This window comes from Miniopterus schreibersii, assembly GCF_964146895.1.
Source record: "Miniopterus schreibersii genome assembly, chromosome: 4".
NCBI lineage: Eukaryota > Metazoa > Chordata > Mammalia > Chiroptera > Miniopteridae > Miniopterus > Miniopterus schreibersii.
In genome coordinates this window covers 82565296-82586769 of record NC_138105.1, presented here as the reverse complement: position 1 = coordinate 82586769, position 21474 = coordinate 82565296, and the positions used below count along the sequence as shown (strand labels likewise).

At 49.9% G+C, this 21474-nt stretch overlaps 1 protein-coding gene across 6 annotated transcripts in view; it reads left to right on the top strand.

Moving 5' to 3' along the window:
• Window positions 1–21474, top strand: part of TNIP1 (TNFAIP3 interacting protein 1) — a 49480-nt gene that overhangs the window by 8274 nt on the left and 19732 nt on the right. For 4 of the 6 annotated variants that reach the window (XM_081136835.1, XM_081136837.1, XM_081136834.1 and 1 more), the window contains exons 2-6: window positions 13480–13651; window positions 14847–14999; window positions 16262–16347; window positions 17770–17853; window positions 19660–19851. In XM_081136835.1, the coding sequence (XP_080992961.1) occupies window positions 13516–13651; window positions 14847–14999; window positions 16262–16347; window positions 17770–17853; window positions 19660–19851 (651 nt within the window). In that variant the 5' untranslated portion in view covers window positions 13480–13515. The remainder of the gene's footprint in view (window positions 1–13479; window positions 13652–14846; window positions 15000–16261; window positions 16348–17769; window positions 17854–19659; window positions 19852–21474) is intronic. The other 2 variants (XM_081136839.1, XM_081136838.1) reach the window with 1 other exon arrangement.

Below are 21474 nucleotides of genomic sequence, written 5' to 3'. Positions count from 1 at the left end.
TTTTGGGTGTGGAGATTCTACATATGGGTGACTTTTCTACTGTAGAACATTTGTGTGCATACGATGATGTGTATGGAAGCGATGGCATTGTACATTCATTAATTTTGTGTATGGGAGCGGGTGGGAATTTTGTGTGACTGGGCCACCGATTGTGTTTTGGTTGGGGAGGGCGGGACTTTTGTGGATTACCCAGAAGAATCAGCAACATTCATCCCCACCCCTTTGCAGAATGACAGTGCAGGGGAAGCTGTGGATTCCTAATGCATCATTTTTATTTCACAGTATAGTCAAAATGGAATTTAAGCAGCACTTACTCACTTTCCAAACAGTGGGGTATGGTAGAGGGGAATTCGGCATCTGATGAGAAGTCAGGAAAGGGGACTCACAAGTTTTTTTTTAATTCCTGACAATGGATATTGCACTAGGAAGCTGGGATATTTATTAGTACAAACTCATAGCGATCCTGTGATGTATCAGTATTCCTATTTTACAGCAGAGGGAACCTGAGGCAGTGAAAAACTAGTAATGGTAGTAATAACAGCTTACATTTATGAACACTTACCATGTGCCAGGCATGGTGCTTTACATTCAGTCTCTCATTTAATTTTTTCAACAACCCTAGGAGATCATCACTATAAGTAGCTTCAATTTTCAGGTGAGGAAACTGAGTCCCAAAGGGTAAGACTTACCCCCCAAACTAGTAAACTTTGAACCATGGATCCTGTTCCCTTTCCACTGGCCAAGGCTGTTGTCCTGGCTGTGTTCTGGGAAAATAATGTGATCAGGGACTGGCACTTCATGGAAGCACTTGATCATGTCCCTCTGGAAGCAGCAGCCATGAGAGTCCTGTGTTCTACATACTTATGTGACCCTGTTTTCCCCCACCTGTGGGTGTCCTGTGGATATGGCGTGGCACTCATGCTGAGGGTTGGTGCCTGCCCCTATGCCCACACCAGTCCTTTGGGGCCCCAGGAAGCCATGGGGTCTGACTCATACCCTTACCCCCAGTGCTGCTTGTCACTCGGGCCCGGATGTCCTGGGTTGGGTCAGGCCGACCTGATTTGAGCACCTTAGAATTGTAAAAGGTTGTCTGCCTCCCTCTCTGGTTGCCACTGGGTACTACCTTATTTCTGCACTCACTGTGGTTTAGCCATGGCACCTGCTTTTCTTCCCTGCCAAACTTGGTCTTTTCTTGAGGTCTTTGTATGTGCTGTTCTTTCTGCCTGGAACACCTTTCTCCAGCTCTTTCTATGGCTGGTTCTTCCTTATCTGTCAAGTCTCAGCTCAAATGTCACCTCCTCGGAGGGGCCTTCCCTGACCTTTCTATGCAAAGTAACCCTTTTTTCACTTTCTGTCATAAAACTGTTGTATTTTTTTAAAAAATACTTTTGTCATCCTCTGAAATAATCTTGCTTATTTGTGAATGAGAAAGTTTATGTGTAGAACTTAGTGTCTGGCATATAGTTATTTCAGTGTTTACTTGTTTGTTGTTTTTCTCTTTTCCTAGAAGAGAAGGGTGAGAGCAGGGACCTCTTTAGTTTCACGTGTTGCATCCGTGACACTAGATAAGAGTGTCTAGGGTAAGACGCTGCCGGCTTTGTTCAATGGGTGAGTAGAATTGAAGAAACTAGAATAATGGTGCATTTCCCAGGTGAGAAGACTGAGGCCTAGAGATGGAAAGGCACTTGTCCTGAAGAGGTGGTGGCAGAGTTGGGATGAGAACCAGAACTTGCTTCCCCAGGCATTTTTTTTTCCTTCTGATAGTCAGCAAAAATTTTGTGAGGACCCTCCTGCCCAGTGCTCTGAATTTGGCATGGTGCTCAGGTGCATAAGGAATTGGCTCTGCCCTCTAGGAACTTGTAGTGGAACGGGGAAGAATTGCTCTGAGCACTGTCTAGAAGCCCTTGTGTGGCAGCAAGTGCCTGGCAGTAAGTCTGGAGTGTGGAGCAGTTTGGGGGTGCCAGGTGGGCAGGGGGCTTCTGGAGGGAGGTGACTCCAAGGCCAGGCCCTAGAAAGATAATGAGGTGCAGAGCGGGGCTTAAACCCCATCTGGAACTTGGTAGTTGGGCAGTGGATTTGGGGTAAGGCTCTGCTGGGTTGAGGAAGCTGACCAGCCAGTCTAGGAAAAACCCTAAGGTCTTGACTACCAGGCAGAGATGTGTCAGTTTTTCCCTGTGGGCAGCATTGGGAAGTGATTAGAGCATTTGACTGGCAAACTTAAGCAGGCATCAGAACCACCTGAGTGGCTTGTTAGATCGCTGGACAATGTCCCCTGACATTTGATCCAGTGGGTACTGGTGAGGCGGCTGCTGGTCTGAGTGGCTCTTTGAGAACCCCTGGTGTGGAGTGCATGCTTCAGAGTTGGGCACACCTGGGTGGGTACTGCCCTTCCTTCCTCATCTGTGAGATTCTGTTACATCAGTGCTACCTTCTAGAGTGGTGGGAATGAATGAGACAGTGCGTGTCGAGCGCTTAGCACAGGGCTGGTGCACGGTGAGCCGTCAGTAAATGCCCACTGCTGACCTTGTTAACGATGATAATCATAAGGATATTGAAGGGATTTCAGTAGGAGAAGGTGAGGATGGTCCATATTTCTGTGCTTCAGGAGAACTTGCCTCTGACCCTCTGCCACCTATGCTGTGTCGTCCTTTGCTTTGTCCCAGATGTCTTTCCATCCCTGATTGGAATCGTGGAAGTTTGTCTGTGCGAGGGGTGCAGAGGACACCTCGCCCAAATTTCCTTAACAGCACCCAGCACCTGAGCTGGTGATCATCCAGTTTCCACTTGGCCTCCACCCTCAGGGCCAGGGAGCGCTCTGCCTCCCAGTGTTGTTACTGATGGCTTGCTTTTACAGGAGGGGGAGGGGCTTGGTGCAGGTTCTTCCTTTCTCACTTCCTCTTCGTTCCCTTATTGCTCACCTGACCACTTTGGGGGACAGAGGGAAGGAAAGAGGCAGGGTAGTAATGTGGTGTGGCAAAGAGGGCACAGCTGGCCACCAGAAGACCCAGGTCGCCTCCCCTCTGCATCGCTGCCATCCCATGCAGCCTTGGGCAGGTCTCTTCTCTTTGCTGGCTCTGGTGTCCCAGCTGCAAAATGAAGGGATTACACTGGCTGGTGCCTCAGGGTGTCCTCTTCCAGCTCTAAAAATTCTGTAGCCCAGCAATTGGGCCTCCAGCAGTTTCTGAGCTTTTCCTGGTTGGCCAGGCCTTTTGTGCCCACCCTCCCTGCTTGTAAAGGCTGCACCACTGCCCCTCCTTTCCCTGTCCTTCTTTGACGGGAGGATGTCTGGGGTCCTCTGGAGAGTTAACCAAAAAGAAGGCACAGGAAAGCAGGGAGAAGATCCCCAACTCTAGAGACAGACTTGGCAGCCACTGTTTTTCCCCATGACTGGCCCAGGACAGTCACTCTTCCGATGGGAACGGATGACTGGCCTGAGGAGCAGCTGGGTCTTTGTCTGAGGACTGCCCCCCTCGTGGAGCTTTCCTCTTCCTGAGGCCCTCTCCCAGAGGCTGTTCCCGGTGTCCTTGAGCACCTACGGGGCGGGCGTACAGGGTGGCCCAGGCAGATGGCTGTGTGCGCAGGGGGAGGGCAGTGGGAGGGGTGCTGTGGGAGTCATGTCACCAAGGAGTCATACTCAGAGGCCAGAGCTGATATTTTTAGGGCAGGCGTGGGGGGTGGCCCATGAGTCAGGGGCCTTTGGTTTGGTCTCCACCCACACTGAAGAGTGCTCACTAAGCTAGCCATTGCCCTCCGCCTTTATCATGGCCAGCCTCGTCAGAGGGCTGGGAACCTTGTTCCCTCTACACCCCACTTCTGCCTCTGCAAGTGCTGCCCCCTCCCATTCCAGCCCCTGGGAAGAGAGTTTGCGGGTAGCAACATGAACTTTTAGAAAATATGAAGGACTCTTTCAGACATAGAGGGTAATATGCAGATACCCGGGCATCCACTAGGACACATTTCTGTGCACCTGAAATTTCTCCCCTTCCCTTCCAAATTTAGAGTTGATTCTCTTGCTTTCCTCTATGTTTTTTAATAAGTATATGCCTCCCTAAGCAATATGTAGTAGTTTTGTATGTTTTAAAATGTTACTTAAGTGCTATCATATTGTCTGTATTCTTCTGAGACTGGCTTGTTTTGCTTAATATATTTGTGAGATTCATCCATGTTGATATCTCTAGCTCTGGGTCACTAAGGTTCATTTCATTTTTTATGGCTGTGTAGTATTCCATGATAAGAAATTGCCCCATTATATTTACTTATTTTCTTTTTCATTAGGTAGTTTCCAGCTCTTGCTGTTAAAACAAGACATATTTGGCTTTTATCTGAGTGGTCTTACCCCTGTCCAGCTGTCCCCTTCCTAGCCATTAAGGCTCCTGTTGGGATAGAACTTTAAAAATCTACAAAGAGCTCTACGGTTTCTAGTTGGTCATCCCAGCATTTCCATAGGGAGAAGTAAGGAAAGTGAGATCACTCAGCGTCACCTGGTAAAGGAGCAGAGTCAGGATTTAAACCCGTTCAACCCTCTTTCCATCATATTTGGTATAAAGGAATTCTCAAAACTGTCATCTTCCCTTTTAGAGGGGGCAGTTACAGGGTTGGAGAAACCCTTCATCGGATACACCAGCTCTGGGCATCCTGGGGACTAGGAGACAGAAGGTCAGTTAAGTTCCCCATCCCTTTTGTCCCAAGGTTGGGCTAGTGTCCTTTGTCCTGTAGCTGATAGTTGAGGTCCTTCTGGATTGGGTGAGGTCCCAGCTGCTGGGAGGGAAATAGGCTTCTAATCATGGAGTGTGTGCACTGTAGGTTCCAGGAGCTGAGAGGAGGCATACATGTGGGGAAGGAAAGTGGGCTGGGCTTGCTTGTGCTGTCTTCTTAGCCCTCCTTAAGGGGCTGTTGGCTGTGGGGTGCACAGGGTGGGGACTGGTGATGGTTCCACTTTGTCCCTTGGGAATTGTGTGGCTTTGAACCAAGCTCTGCACCTCTCTCAACCCACCTTCCTCTCCAGCAAAGCATGTGTCAGGCTGGGTGTGAGGACTCACAGGCAGTGGGCAGGGAGCTTTGCACCTGTTCCCACAAAGTCTGGTGCTTCTCTTTCCATCTTTGCCACCTCAAGGCCAGCCCTGACCTTCCTGAAGCCAGATCCTTCCTGGTAGGTTCCAGTCTGAACCTCTCCTCTGTAGTTGCCAACTCTCCATCCACCAAATTCCTCTACTAGGAAACTTGCTCCTGGACTTTTCCTTCTGATTTGTGATCATATCCCTATAGCCTTGTCTGTCCACGTGAAGCAGATACATGGCCAGGAGGCCCTCACCCCTGCCCACAGCCCTTCAACCTTATTTGGTGCCAAAACAATAGGCTTTCCTTATTGTTCTGACATTATTGTCAAGATACTTAAATTAAAAAAAAAAAAATTATTTAAAAATCTCCCCTTAAAAAGTTACAAACTAACATAGGCTCATTGGAGAGAAAAAAAGACCCAAAACCCAACCAATACAAAGGTATAAAGTAAAAAGTGAAGTTGTCTTCTTTCTTCTTTCTCTTCCCTGCCCTGTCCCTGCTGTATTTTAAAATTAATTAAAAAAAATAGAACAGGACTAGGTTTCCCATGTAAAGAGCTATAGGTAAAATAAAAGCTTCTTTTCATTCTAGTCCCCTATCCCAATTTCTCCTCTAGAGCTGTCTACTAGTAGCAGTTTGATGTTTATCTGTCCAGACCTTCTTCTATACACATTTGAGATTTTATACACACACACATACACACATAGTTGTATGTTGTTGTTTTAAAAAAATATTCCTGTTATACATGTAAATTTGTACGTTACTTTTTTTCCTTAACAATATTTTATGGGCACCTTTCTGTGTCATTGTAAAGCAGCCTTCCCCGTTCTTTTTTATGCTGTATAGTATTCCATTGAATAAGTGCACCATACTTTATTAAACCAATCCCTTCTGGATGGACATTCAGGACATTTTTGCTGTTACAAAGCATGTGACAACACTTTGTCCAGCCCCTGTACACAGTGATGCAAAGATTTCTAAATTCTTAGATAGGGGATTACTCAATCAGTTACCTCTGAGTCTCTAGATAATTGAAACCTCAAGCATACTTTTCTATAAGAGAACTTTGTTCTCAGCCAAGCAGGCATACAAGCAGGTTGTTGACATAATTGAGAAAGAGCATTCTTTACTGCAGGTGATCCAGCTGTAAGAAAAATACATGCATATTAGATGAGATCAGTAGAAACAATATATTAAAGGGTGGAGGTGAAAGTTTCTCTGTTTGGTCAGGCACACCACACCTGGAATATTGTGTTCAGTTTCAGGACCAGCTACAGATAGGATAGAGGAGGTGGAGGGTTGAGGGGGGCAGTGAGTGGGGAGGGGTCTGGAAGCCAATCCCTGTGAGAAACGATGGAGGGAACAGGGGCTGATCAGCTTGTAGAGAATGCAGCAGAGTCCAGATCTTTTCAGGAATGGAATGGAGAAGAGAGGCATCTTATTCCTTTTTCCAGGGGACCCCAGAGGCAGAGCGAGGGCTGGTGGAAGCAGAACTGGGAGTAGCCTTACCACAACCAGTGCTGGCCTCCCAGGGGAGGCTCTTTGGGAAGGAAGTCTGGGTCACTAAAGGTGATCAACCGCTGTCCCTTGGCTCCTCCCCTAGGGACTGGACAAGCAGAGGGCTGAATTTCCCAGAGCTTCCTTCCAGCCTGAGATTCTTAGCCCTGGTGACTGCTGATGATTAAGGGCAGCCAACAGCAAGACTGGTTTCCTCCCCCTGAGCTTTAGTCCATTGCCTTAGGCAGTGCTGGCCAGTGGACAAGGCACCAGTATTGGAGTCTGATAGATAGAGACTGGATTCTTTGTTCTGCCACTAACCAGCTGTGTGTCCTTAGGCAAGTGACTTAATCTCTCTGAGTTTGCTTTCTATGTGAAAAACAGAGATAAAGCTATCTAGCCTAGAGAATTGGTTTCCTTGCTGGAAACAGGGATCATAATTTTTATCTCTGTGTGGTGAGAGAAAATTTACCCAATATACATCTTGACGCAGCCCAGGGTTTGGCATATGGGAGCACTTCACAACTGTCAGGCCCTCTCCCAGCTTTAGTCAGGTGCTCCTTGGTCTTCTTGTGCAGTGATTCCAGCTGGCTATGGCCCTGGTCCACCCCCTTGTCCCCAGGCTGGTGGTGTGGAGCCTAGGTCTTACAGGCTGAGTGGAGGCAGTGGGGCTCCCTCGTGGGTGAGTCGGGAGGGGAGGAAGGACATACGGAAAGGGAGGAGGACCCAGTGAAGGGCTACAGACACTATCTGGGAGTTTCTGACTGCTCTTGGGGAGTCGACAGCACCCACGATAGCACTTGTGGGAGGGCTTATGGGTCAGGGAAATCCACTTGGGTCTTAGGAGAACTGGAGCTGCAGAGAGTAGCCTTCTTAAGGTCATACAGAGGGGTGGTAATAAACTGCAAGTTCTGGAATGTTAGAACTAGAAGGGGCCTTAAACTAGCCTCTCCATTATGTTATATTATGGCTATTGTTGCAAACTCCTCCTTTTAGGAAACTGAGGTCCAATCAGAGGAAGATGCTTGCCCTGGTGTACCTTGACTAGATCCCATGATTTCTGAGCCCCAGCTCCTCATACTTCATCTGATGATGCCTGCAGCCTCTTAATTGCTGAACTGGTTGCAAAGACTTAGTAAGTCCTTGGCTCCTCACTGGTGAGGATGCCAGGATGGGCTCTCTGAGTACACATTGTCTAAAGTAGGTGCTCTCTTTGCTGACAGTCATCAAGAGGGCACAATCTGCTCTTTGTTGGATGGGCCTGGACCACAGTTTCCCTGGCTGTGAAATGGGTGGGGCCAGATTTTTGCTTTAGTTTGCAAGGTGCTTTCATGATGCCTTACTTCCTCTCATCCCTGGGGAGAAATGAAGGATATTTCCATTTACAGTTGAGGAAATGAGGCTCAGATGATTCTCAGTCTTGCATGAGTGTGGTACCGTGGTCCATGGACTTCTTGTACCTACATCTTCACTGGCTATGGTATTATGTCAGTGTCCCTGCTTAACAGTTATTTGTGGTCACCATACATTGGGTGGATGCCACGACCCAGTTTACTGAGCCTACAAAGGAACCCAAAAACTTGTTAAAAGAAGGAATAAATGGGGTAGGGGAGACTTCCCTTAAATGAGCTGGGAACAGTTATGGGGCTGCCTCATCCTTTTACTAAGAACCTACTATGTGCTAGGTACTTAGCTAAGTACTGTACACACATTATTATTATTTTGGAAATTTTAATTATAAAATGAATACATTTCCTGTTACATAAACCAAATAATGAAGAAGTATGAAATGAGAACTTCCTTCCAACTCTACGTATGTTGTTTCATATAATTTCTTTAATTTGATACCACGTAGATTCTGTTAATATTCCTGTTTTGCAGATGAGGCAGCTGAGGCTCAGAAGAGGTGAGGGACTGGTTCAGTATCACACAGTCTGCAGGGGTAGACAGAGCTGGGACTAGGGTGAGGCAAGCACAGGTGTGGCCCCAGGTGCAGCACCTGAGGCACACTCGCTCAGGGTCACATGCTTGCACGTGAGTGCCCCCTTCAATGTTGCACCCTGCATGCCTCACTGCTTCACCCTAGATCCTGCCCTGTTTGGACCCGTTCTTCCTGACTCCCAGGCTGCATTATCTCCAGTGTGCTGGGTCCCCTCTCTTTCCTTGACTTGCTGCTGGCTCCTGAGGTGTCAGTCAGCCCTCAGGTCAGCTTTAAGACATTCCCCAGCTTTTCTCTAGTCCAGGTGCCTCCCTGTGCACACGAGGGAACTAAGGTGCCGAGAGTAGACAGGCTCACTCATGGCCCTGAGCAGCAGGGTAGACACTAGGACCCTCTGACTTTCTGTCCTGTGCCTGCCTTCCTGGAGACCCCTTTGCTTCACCTCTCTGTCACTCCCTTTGCTCCACCAGCATCCCCGGAAGCCCCTACCTCTGCCTGAGGCATTGATCATTGGCCTTTGTGACCTTTCAACTCACAATACCAGAGATCTGCCTGGGCTTTTCCCTCTGGGGCAGGGAGAGCTTCAGTTCCCCCCAGGGTTGCAGGGTACGGGGATAGCCAGTTCCCAGCAGCATTAGATCCTGCTGATTCAGTTCCGAAGTGGGCCTCGGTTTCCTCATCTGTCAAGCAGGCATCAGTCCTGCCTTCCTCCCAAGGCTGTGTGACAGTCAGATGGAAAAACAATGCTGGGGAAAATACTAAGTGTTTTGCAAATGTTACTGGTTATGCAAATTTCTATCATTTGGGGGGCCCAGGAGCCCCCCTCCTAGTGATAGCATATGACAGGCTCAGATGGGCTGAAGCATTTCAGGGCAGAAGCCGGGATATAAATTTAATTCTGAATCTCACCTTTTTCAACCCTCTTCTTGGTTGGAGGCTGCAATTTGGGCCCACACTCCCACCCTCTCACACCCCCTTAGCTGCTGCCTGTCACCCTATCACACTGCTGCCTCCTCCTCTTTTTTGGGCTGGTAGCTCCTTCAGTTTCAACAGCATCACTTCCATCTTCACTGTGTGATCACTGCCTGGCCTGTCTGGGCCCCTTTCTGCCTCCAAACTGGGGCTTTCTGGTTACAGTGGGCACCCCAGGCCACTCGGAGCAGGCTGTGGGGACATCCCCACCCCACCCCCTGCCCCTAGCTGAGGTTTTGTTTTGGAAGGAGGTCTGAGCTGGCTGCCTCTTCACCGCTGGCTGTTTCTGATTTTGGAAGACAGGTTGGTGTTCCACTGCTGGAAGGGCATCTGTTGATCTGTAGCTGCTGGAACAAGGCCAGGTGATAGGGTCCAGCACAGACCCCAAAATAATCTAGGGTGGGGACTGTCCTTTCCAGTGAGATTCCAGTGCAGGAGCAGAAATGGAGGGGTGGGGCATGGGCAGGCTGGAGAGAGAGCAGGGACCTTCTGGTTCCAGCTCCATCCTGACTTTTGGTGACTTTGGTCTTCATGCTCTGGCCCTGACTGGTGGCCTTCATATCATGAGGGAGAGTTAGAGGGCTCCAGGACCCTAGGTGCTGAGTTCCTGCACTGCCCCAGGTGAGGGGTGGGATCTGTGACCCAGCTCACTGTCAGCCTAGGGGGCAGGAGAGTATAATGCGGCCCCTCATCTGGAGAGCCCGTGGACGCTGGTTGCCGGGTTATAGTCTTGGCCTCGTTGCCCTTGAAGATTCCTGTGCAGCTCTGTCATCCTGGGAATGATCCTCTCTCCAGGAAAGGTTATAAAAACCACCCTGGTCTGGAGGAGAGTTCCTGTCTGCCCAGCAGTCATCCTGGAACTGCTGACGACCATCTGGGTGTGAGGTCATAGAATGTGGAAATTCCCTTTTTCTCTCTTTGTCTGTCTTTTCTCCAGAAGTCCAGACCCTCCCTTGGGTGGCTCCTCTGATCTCCAGAGCTGGTTTTCTCACAGTAGGCTCTTTCATCTTTCTTCATCTGCCCACTGCCTGGCAGCATGATCTGCTCCCCACTGAGGCTGTAGTTGAGGAGAATGGCACTGCGTGCCCCCTCTTCTGCTTCCCCTGAACCCCCGCTGGTCTCCCCAGCGCTGAGGGAGAGCCTGAGCGCTGTGTGGTTTGGAGAATGTGGAGGTAGGCTTTTGGTTCCTCTATCCTGCATCCTGCTGTGTCTCCTAGCCTTATATCTGGGCATCTCTGAGGGAGCATGGCTGTGCCAGCCCTGATTCTAGAAGTGTGTGGTTGCTCAGAGTGCCTCTGATCAGCAGGTCATAGTCAGGCTCTTGGAATGTTTGCACGTGGCCTCTCAGGAGCCAGGGGCAGTGGCTCCTCTGGTCCTCTCTCTTTCTGCTCTGATTAGAGATTTATTGAGGCTTTCTTCTGGACCACTCTGAAGATACCCTGGTAGATAAGATCCACAACAGCCCCTGCCCTTGTGGAGCTTCTAATCTATTGGGCAAACCAGATGTGACGCAAAAAGCATGCCCAACTTATCACTTAGCATCTATCATCTGTCAATTCCATTGTGGGTGGGTGCAGAGTGGTGAGCAGGAACCGGGACTCCTGCGCCACTTATCGCCAAAGGTGGCTACAAGCCCCTTCCAGCTCTCAGTCTCTCCCTTGGTGAACTCCATTCAGCTGTCAATCACCAGCTCACCTTCCAAGTGTCACACCTGTATAAACAGAAAGTTCTCCATCAAATGCACAAATGCTTACGGCACTCAGATACAGTCCTTACTGGTCAGTGAGCGTGTTGCTGGAGCAGCACACAAGGGGAAAGGGGAGCATGGAGGAAGGACCCCCTCCCAACAACATCTACCAACATTTCTGAATACCTTGCTCCGCTCCAGTCATTGCAGTAGTGCTTTACGCACACTGTCTATTACTTAATTCAGTGAACATTTCAGGGCTTTCTTGTTCTACTGTGTAGCACTGACCTTTCGAATTGAAAACAAGCCCCCACCCCCCCAGCTGAGTGATGACTTTTACGTGGGGCGGGCAGGCAGCTGTCCTTTGCCTCCGTGGGGCCCAGCAGGGCGTGGGTGCCTCTCTCTTTGTGTACTCATCTTCTCTGTTTGTCAGGCTTTGGGGGAGGGGTCCCGCTCACCAGAACTTTATTTTTCTTTCTGGCCCATGATAATATGGACCCTGTGGGCAAAATCCTTGTTATTTCTTGTGCTTCAAGGCAGGGGACACAATCCAGAGGGTACCTAAGATCTCCCTGTTACCCTACAGACTGGCTTAAACTCCTCTGTCCTGCGTCTTGTTGGGGGAGTGTAGCAGGGGTGACAGTTTTCTTAGGCCGAGCTGGATTTGCATCTCAGCTGTCACCTGCTGGCCATGCAATCCCGGCCCAGTGACTTAACTTCACTGAGCTTTCCACATCACGTGAGGATAATTTAGTATGTGTCTTAGGGTTGTCCTGCAGCTTACCTGAGATAGTATACCTGAGGCTTTTAATGCAGTGGCTGGCACATAGGGGATTCATGAATGGTGGCTGTTATTATTAGTCCCTTTTCACTGTTTTTTCAGAGAGCACTGTGTGGGTGCTCACAGGGCCTGTGGGGATGGTGATCTTGCGAGGGAGGTTTTGGTGCCCCAAGTCCTTCTGAGGTCCCGGTGGAGGCCTTTGGAACCTTTTTGTGTTGGGGAAGCTCTTTGTAGGGCTGGAGGCTGGATGAGTTTTTCAGCCTCAGAGCCTTTGCACTTACTGTTCTGTCTGCCTGAAATATTCTTCTCCCAAATATCTAATGGCTAGTTCCTTCACTTCCTTCAGATCTTTGCTAAAATAACTCCTTCTCTGTGAGGCCTTACCTGATGGTTCCACATACAATTAAAGTCCCTGCCTTATGCATCCCTGTTTAATTTTGTCCATAGATTTTTCATCACCCCTAATACTATGTCTGTTTATCTATCTATCTATCTATCATCTATCTATCTATCATCTATCTATCTATCTATCTATCTATCTATCTATCTATCTATCTATCTATCATCTATCATCTGTCATCACCTCCACCACTAGAATGTAAGCTCCATGAGGGATTTTTGTCTGTTTTGTTGGCTGATAATTTCCCAGCACCCAAACTGGTACCTGGCACAGAGCAGGTGCTCAATAAATAACTGCTGAATGAATGAACGAATGCAAGAAATAAGTTTGATTCTGAAATCGCTTCGCAGAGTGGTTTCAAATGAAAGAAAGCAGGTGAAATTGAACAGATTAATGCAAAAACATTTGTGCAAGTAGATAGTGGTTTAGTGGAAAATTCATCTGTTCATTAGAACTGGAAGGGACATGCCATACATGATATGAAACTGAAGGAGGAGGGCGACAGTGTCAATTAGTATATTAAATATTAGTCAGGGTTTTTTCTTCTTTTAAAAAAGGATGGTATACATATAAATGGAACTTTGGGTTGGATTGACTTGCATATCCCTTAGGGCATAAGCATTTTGCTGTAAAGATCACTGATTTAGTGTAAGACTTTCATTTCCCCTCCACAGGGAGGGAAGGGACTGCCCATGATTTCACAGTGAGTTAATGGTTAGACCACTTATTTACTCAGTAAGTGTCCATTGGGCATTCATTTCATAGCTAATACTGTGCTGTGTGCTGGGGATGCTGTGATGCAGGGTCCCTGTCCTTCTGGACCTCACCAATAGGACATAAACTCAAGCTTTTTGACTCCAAATCCAGTGCTTTCTTATATTCCATCCACATTGCACTTTATAGTTGTTTGCTGTTCCAAATGAACCAGCAGTGCAGTGAGGCTACTGGAAGAAACTGATGCCATTCTTAGGTTGCATTAATAGAGGCAGAGCGTCCAGATCAAAGGAGATGTCACTGTCTTGATCTGCTGTACTGTGGCCAGACCAGCCTGAAGTGCTGTGTTCTCTTCTGGGTTATGGGGACTGCCTTCTGGGGCACCTCAGTGGCCTGGCCAGCCCCCTGATTTCCTGCTGTTGTCCTTACAGCCAGGCGGGTACCACGGCAGGGGCTGAGCCACCCTCATGGAAGGGAGAGGACCGTACCGGATCTACGACCCTGGGGGCAGCGTGCCTCCTGGAGAGGCGTCCACAGCTTTTGAGCGCCTAGTGGAGGAGAATTCCCGACTAAAGGAAAAAATGCAAGGGATAAAGATGTTAGGTAAAACAGATGCCGCACTTTCCTTGCAAGCCTCCTCCCTGTAGCCTGCAATGCCAGCTGGCATATGCCTCCACCCACATCATCCCTCTGTCCTTCCTGGCCCTGCGCTGGCTCCTGCCCCACAGCTGTGTCTTTATGTACTTCCATAGCATGGTGGCAGCATTCCCAGCCCTGAGTCCCCAGCACCCCAGAACCACAATGACAGGACTCAGAACATCTCGAGGGACTGAGAAAGAAGTGTGGGGTCAGGGAGAGGGAGCTGGAAGGCCCATTTTGTGGATGTGGAAACTGAGTGGCCTTGTCTTCCAGAACACCAGAGAGAGGGAGAGCTGACATCACCGGGTCAATCAGGGTATGTCCTCCAAGTGTTGGAGCAGGGAGCCAAGCTTGGCTTGAGGCAGATGGGAGTAGGTCCCTTGATTTCCCTTTTCCTGGCTTTTCTCAAGCTGTCCCTACTGCCAAGAGGAGCCCCACCTACCTCCGTATAACTGAGTTGTCCCTATCCATCAGCACCCAGCTCAGATGTCATCTCCTCCTCCACGAGAGACATTCATTGATTTCCCCATGCAGAGGGGACTTTCTTTCCTCTAAACTCCTAAAACTCTTCCTTTGCCTTGCTGCCACCTTCTCTGGTCTTGGACTTTGGGGGCCAGCTCAGTTCCCCAATTTTCCAAATGCTTTCTCCTTGCTTTGCAGACCGCTGCTCAGAATGGCAGATTGGGGAACAGGGAGTGGGGTCCCACTGGTGGGAGGAGGAAAACAGAGGCCTGGAGGGTGGTTAGTACTATCCAGGGTCTTGTCCCTTTAGACTGCCCTTCACTGTGGACGCAGGCTGTGGGTGGCCCCCGGGTGCCATGACGGTAGGTTTAAGAGAGCCCTGGCTTTCTGTGGAGTCCTAGCCAGCTATGGCAGGAGTGGGGCAGGAAGAGGGTGCCAGGGGCCAGGAGTTTGTCCTCGATTCCCCTCCACTCCTTCTTCCCTGATTTCAGGGCCTATTCCCCTCCACTCCTTCTTCCTTAGTGGCCTATTTATGGCTGTGGGCTGGAATGATCTGTGTTCCACTCAACCCACAGGGCAATGATGAAAGTGTCCAGGGCCTGGAGTGTCAGAAGCCAGGCTTAGGGGCACAGGGTAGGGAGAACCCGCGCACAGAGCTAAGTAATTCTTTCACTCCTCCTTTCCCTGTTCTTTCCAGGGGAGCTTTTGGAAGAGTCCCAGATGGAAGCATCCAGGCTGCGGCAGAAGGCAGAAGAGCTAGTCAAAGACAGTGAGCTGGTCAAGGACAGGAAGCTGCTCCCACCACCGTCTCCCACTTTGGCCTCCTTCGATCACCTCCCTGAGCTCGCAGGTCCAAGGGGACCCCGGGTTGTCTTCTGCCTTTCCTTGTACTCCCAGCTCCCTGAACATTTACCCTTGGGCCACAGGCCATGCTCTCAGTCGTGTTTTGGATAGGACTGCAAAATAATATCCCCAAAAGGCTGGTGACTCAGCCCTTCCGAGGCCCTGGCAGACATTAGTTATTGATCACAGTAATCCACTGCATCTAAGATGTGGCCTCAAGATCTTTATCAGCACATTTATTCAGCAAATATTTAATGAGCAGCTACTGTGTGCCAGGCAGAACACTCCAGGCATCTATTTCAGGTCACTCAGAGTCGGCATATGAGTCAGTAGCTCTCTGGTCTGGCCCTCCTCCTGGGGAAGCTGACGCCCATGGAAGAACCTGGACTTGCCTGTTAGCCTACTGCAGTGTATTTCAGATTGAGGTTGCATGTGCTACCTGTTATTGGAGAGTGCTGACTGTGACTAAGGGTTAAAGTCCTGTGTGTGGTCACCGTGCATTCCTCTGGCATGTCTCCATGTCCAGGGCAAGATCTGGGGCCAGGGGAGAAAAGGTCTCCACACGTGGAGCTTAGAGGCCTCCTGCTGCAGCCCCACCTACAGTGTTAGCCCAGGCCAGCCTGCCAGCCTTCCATGTGGCTGAATGGACAAATGGAGGAAAGTAATGATCTCAGAGTCCACTGCGCTGTGTTCAGTGGGTGATTCCAGCCTCCACTTTTCCCCTCAGCAATGTTCTCTGAGTCCCAGATTGGTGCCAGGTCCATCCCCAGAGTGAGATGTCAGCTACCCTCAAGGGACTCCCTGTGGCAGTAGCGCCAGGAGGTCAGGGAGGGAGAGCCAGGTTTGAGTTTTGGTTTTTCTCTTGCTGGCTATGTGACTGTGGGCCAGTTGGTGACTTTTCTATGCCTCAGTTTCCTTACCTTTAAAATGAGAATTCAAAGCTGCCATGAGAATTGGCTGAGATAATAAATATAAAAAATACTTTGTTAATTGTAAATTGTCATCCTTGTCATCATTGAGGTAGGTCCAGGGTAGCAAACAGCAGTGACCAGCAAGTCCAGCGAAGATTCTCTCTGCCCAGGTTCTGTCCCTGCCATTTCAGGGCCGGTCATTTCCCCAGGCTCCCTGGCCCTGGTGGGACTACCTCCCATTTCCCCAGACTCATGGAGGGAACTCAGAGAACTCTTCTGGCCAAGGTTGTCCTCAAGGGGCTGGTATCTGCGCTTTTCTCCTTTCCTGCTGCTCATCCATGTTTTTTCAATTCTTCAGGAAAGAATGCAAATGTCCCAGCACCCTCTGCCGACCCTGCACTCCCCAGTGACAAGCCAGAGCCAGTCCAAAAACCTCCATCCAGTGTAAGTTGCATTTGGAATCCTGGCTGAAAGTTGCCTGGACTTCCAGGTCCTTTTGGTAGATACAAGGACATGAAGAGAGAGGGTTGGGGTTCTAGAAGCCGAGGTTCTGACTTGCCAGGTGATGTTGGGCAAGCTGATCTCAGTCTTTGTAGGGTCTCGGTTTCTGCATTTTTAAATGAATGTCACAGTTGAGACTTAACCAGGAAGACCCTGATATGCACAAGGAGTTCCTCCCATGTACTAAGTTACGCAGTGTGAAGCATGTGTACACTGTGCACAGTGCTAGGAAGACAGATGGAAGTGACATGGAACTCACATTCTCAGAGGGGCTGAGGATTTGCCTCCAGAAATTTCGCTTGGTATCCTAGGACTGGAAGGGACTCAAGTAATTGTATCATTTAGCATCTTCATCCTACAGATCAGGTCTGGAGTGAGAAGAGCATTTTCCAAGGTCACGTAGACAGAGGGGGAAAGGTAGAGGTGAAAGGGAGATTTTTTAGGGCAGGGTCAAGATTCAGAGCTGGCTTGCTGGTGGCACTGAGGCTCAGCAGAAGCTGCAAGTGGAGATCCTCTCATTCATGTCCCTCCATCTGCCCTTTCCGAGGGAAGGCTGAGATCATCTCTGTAGACCAGGGTTAATAGCAATCCCAGAGCCAGTTGCTAGTTCAGAGGGACCATCGGCCTATCTGTTGGTTGCACAACCTGTACATTCTACTTGGAGTGGCTGAAATCAGAAAAAGACAGAGTCCTCGACCAGCCTGGATCTGGGTGAATCCTGAAAAAATCAAAATTGGTTCACTTATCTTTGTGATTTATCCCAGATCTGGGCTTTCTGAGGCTGGTTTGGCAAGGCTGGCACAGGACTGCCTTGGTGGTGGCCACACTGCTGTCTGTGTTCTCCAGGTGATCAGCCGGGGACACCTGGGAGACAGCTCTGGTGCCGTAGCAGGAACATTGGTTTTGTAGGCCTCGGGTTGAGTTCCAACTTTTGCATTAACTAATGAAATGCCCTCAGTTTCTCCATCTGTCCAAAGGGGATATAACCCTCTCACCATGGCGGAGTTCAGGAAAAGATTTTAAAAGTGCAAGTTTAAAAAAAAAGATCCTGAAGTTTTCGTGGTTCAAGATCAGCTAGTCCAGTATCCCTGTTTTACAGATGAGGAAACTGGTCACAGAGGGCCTGTGAGCTCAGATCTCACAGTGAGTGGGTTGTGGGCAGACTTGTTGTATCCTGCTTCATGGTCTCACATGAACTGACTGCCTGGGGAGCTCAGCTCTGCACAGAGGGGCTGCTGGGATGAATAGGATGTGTGAAAAGATTTTGTCCATCCATTCCCTACCCCTCCCTGGTGCTCTCAGCTGTGGGTTCCACAGGAGGAGCATGGAGTTTTTCTCTCAGCCACTAACTCCCTTTCTGCACAGGGCACCTCCTCTGAATTTGAAGTGGTCCCCACTGAGGAGCAGAATTCTCCACCAGAGAGCAGTGGCTGCACCAGAAACGTGATGGTGAGTGGATGGCAGGTCCCTGTGCACATCCCATGTCTCCTCTCTGTTTCAGTCACCTGGGCCTGGGTGAGAGGCACAGGACCTACCCAGGTCCCTTGGGCACCCTGGAGTCACTTGGGGATCCATGGGGGACCAGAGCAGGGGATGCTTCTCACTCACACATGCAAATCCCTTGCTGGTGACTTCCCCTACTTGGGTCACACAGGGGCCTGCTCATTGTGAAAGCCTGGGCACATCATCAGCCTGCTGGTCTCCGCTGAGTGCCGGGCACCTCCACACACTCTGACTCAGCCTCTGGGCTGGTGGGCTTCTGCCTGGGTGGAATAGAGCAGCTTGTGGCAGGCAATTTACCGTTTTTTGCAGGCTGAGTATTAGAAAGGTGCCGTGTTTTGTCTCCTGGGAATTTCTGTCCCCTTGTCCTGTTCTGTCCCTGAGGGCTCTGAACCCCCAGCTCAGAAAGTATTTGCCTTATGACCTTGAACCAGTAACTTCATATCATTTATAAGTTCCTCCTTAGCTCCACCATGTGCCTAGTCTGTGCTGAGCAAAGACAAGATGCCTCCCTGCCCTCTGGGAGCTGGTAGGCTAGTTGGAGAAATCAGAGGATGGAAGCAATTCATGGCCCTTAAGTAGATGAGCATTCGCCACCTCAAATCCTTTGTGAAGAGAGGCAGTCGGGGCAGGGGCGTGTGTGTGAATGCAGAGTTGAAGAAACAGCATTATCTCCTGTTAGAATAAGGTATAACAGTATTACATGGGCACTCACTGAACATCAGGAAGCCTAAGTTCCAGTCCTGGCTCTGCCACTGGCCCGCTGGGCGACTCTGGGCAAGTTCCTGCTCCCCCTACCTTAGTTTCCCAGCTTGAACCCCGAGGCTCCCCATAGCTCTGATGTCCTGAGACTTTCATAAATGTTTAGGGGAGGCCTGTTAGAGGAGCTGAAATTGTAGGCAGGGCCAGGAACAATGAGCAGAGGGGACACTGTGGGAATGGAGCTCAAGGAGGTGTAGGGGCTCAGCTAGGGGAAGGTGGGGTCTCAGATGCCTGGCAGGGTAGCAGCCATAAGGTGCCACTATTGATCCTCGGGCACAGTGTTGGCGTAACTAAGGCACTGTCTTTGGAAGGAATGTTGTAGGCACAGGAGAGATGGAGAGAGAGAGTTTGATTATTGAAATTGGACTGTCTTGCCCACAGTATGCTTCCTTTCTTATGTACTCTACTGGATTGGGATTCTTTAAATATCTAGAGCTATGATTCTTAACCTGTTTTGAGTCTTGGGTCCTCTGAGGAGCTGATGAATGCTGGGGCCATTCCCCAAAAGACATACGTATAGACATAAAAGTCAGGCAATTATGATCTCTGCATGGCTCCCTGGTCAAAACTCCCTGAGCCAAAGAAGCAGTACTGTAGAGTGAGGCCCTTTTCCTGGGCTTGCTTCTTTCACGTTGTCAATTCACCCTCCTGAGAACTTTGTGAGATGGAGGGAAGGGGTGTGTGTACATGTGGTAGATGAGGATTCTGGGGCTCAGCACATGAGTGATCCGCCCTGAGGCACTTGGCGAGGCCGAGTGTGGGAGGAAAGTGGCTCCACTGCTGGTAAGCCAGCGGGTGGCCTGGGAGTCCCGGGTCCTGCCCTGTGAGTCAGCCCCAGAGAGGGAACCTGCGTAACTGGAGAATTTCCCTGGGCTGAGCTGGGATCTGAGGGGGAAACTGAGTCATGAAGAATGGGGAAGCAGAGGGAGAATGGCTGGCAGCACCTACTCAGACCCTGGTAAAGAATGGTCCTTGTCCCCTCCCCCTTGCTAGGAGCTGGGCCCCCTGCCTCACGAAGACGGCAACCTGATGCTGCACCTGCAGCGCCTGGAGACTACCCTGAGCGTGTGCGCCGAGGAGCCGGACCACAGCCAGCTCTTCACCCACCTGGGCCGCATGGCCCTCGAGTTCAACCGGCTGGCGTCCAAGGTGCACAAGAATGAGCAGCGCACCTCCATCCTGCAGGTGAGGCTGGCCGGGACGGTCACCTGGGGTGGGCAGCTCCGCCCCCTCCAGCTCTTCTTGGGAATCGAGGGTACTCTGAGGACTTCTGAGAATGACGTTGACATTAGGGGCTGACCTTGGGCTTCTTTAGGGTGGTGAGCAGGGTAAGGAAGTTGTGGGAAGGCATGAGGAAGAGGAAGGAAATTAGGAAATACGGGATCGGCAATGCAGATTTCATGGTTGGGGTATCCTCGGGCCTTGGGTGCGGGCAGGTTGGCAGCAGCCCTGCCCTGTTCTTCACAGACAGGTGGGGAAAGGGAGGGGACAAAAGCAGGAGGACCATCATTATCCCCACTTCATAGGTGGGGACACAGCCCTTGAGAGGTTATTTATTTATTTTTGTGTAAGTTTACCCAGCTGGTAGATGGTGCCCTTGGGATTTGAACCTCAATCTGTCATATTCCAAAGCCCATGCTCTCAACCACCATCCCAGCTTGGCCCCCCCAATAGAGGAGGCTTCCTTTCATAACCCTCCTTGTGCCATGGGAATGAAGCCAGATTTACTTCCTAGGCCAGCCCCAGGCCTTGAAATCATATGGTCCTTGATTCCAGTAGGGACTCTATTGCAGAATGACCTTGGACAAGTCATTTATCCTCTGTGTCCTTCACTGTCCGTGTCAGTGAAATGGTGCTGGGAGTGCCTACCTCATGGGATGGCTGTATTAAATGAAGCCCCTGGTACAGTCTAGAACATAGTAAGTGCTCGAAAAGGGCTCACTGTTAGGATGTGATGATGACCAGACATCCGTTCTGGGCAGAGGATCTTAGCCTTGAGGGTTTGAGGGTAGGGAAGGATTCACAGATGGTGAAACTGAGGCTCCTAAGGGACCTCCTCAGGACCTGAGCACCTGTCCTCTTAGTGACAGAGCTGTTACTTTAAGTCTCCTTCCTCCCTCCCAGGCCCTACTATACCAGTCACTGATCTGTGGGCTCATTTGTGGCAGCAAACATTCACGTGCCCAGTTAATGGGGGAAAGGACTACCGTGTGTGACCTCAAGAAGAGCCTAGGTTGACAAGAGCAGGAGGGGTATCCAGGCTAGAGACACAGTGTGGGGAGCAGAGGACCTCAGGAAGAGCTCAGGATCCCCATTTTACCTCAAGGAGTACGCTGGGAGGCAAAGCTGGAGAAGTGATTGGAGCCCGAGAGTCAGGCTGAGGGAGAGATTCTCAGATGTCAGCAAGGCTGAGAGGTGTCAAAGCAGGGCACTGGGGAGGAGAACCCGGTGCATCACATGAGTGAGATGATTTTCAGTGTCAACTTTTCGGCTTTGAAATGGGGATCGATACTGGGCCTCATAAAAGGAGGTCCTGTCAACCTCGGCTATTTTTTATATCAGGCCCCTGTTTGTTTCCTTCTTAGCTCTTATCATAGTTTATAATAATTTTATTAGGTGGTTTATTTACTTTGCAGTTCTTTCCCTTGCACTTTCCGCTAGAATATAAGCCTCACAAGAGGGGCGGTACCCTGCCTGTCATATTCATCACTGTATCCCAGTGACTGACACTTAATAGGTGCTTAATGCACATTTGGTGAACAAAATAACGAATGTATGAGCGAGTGAACTGACTAACGAACTCAGAGG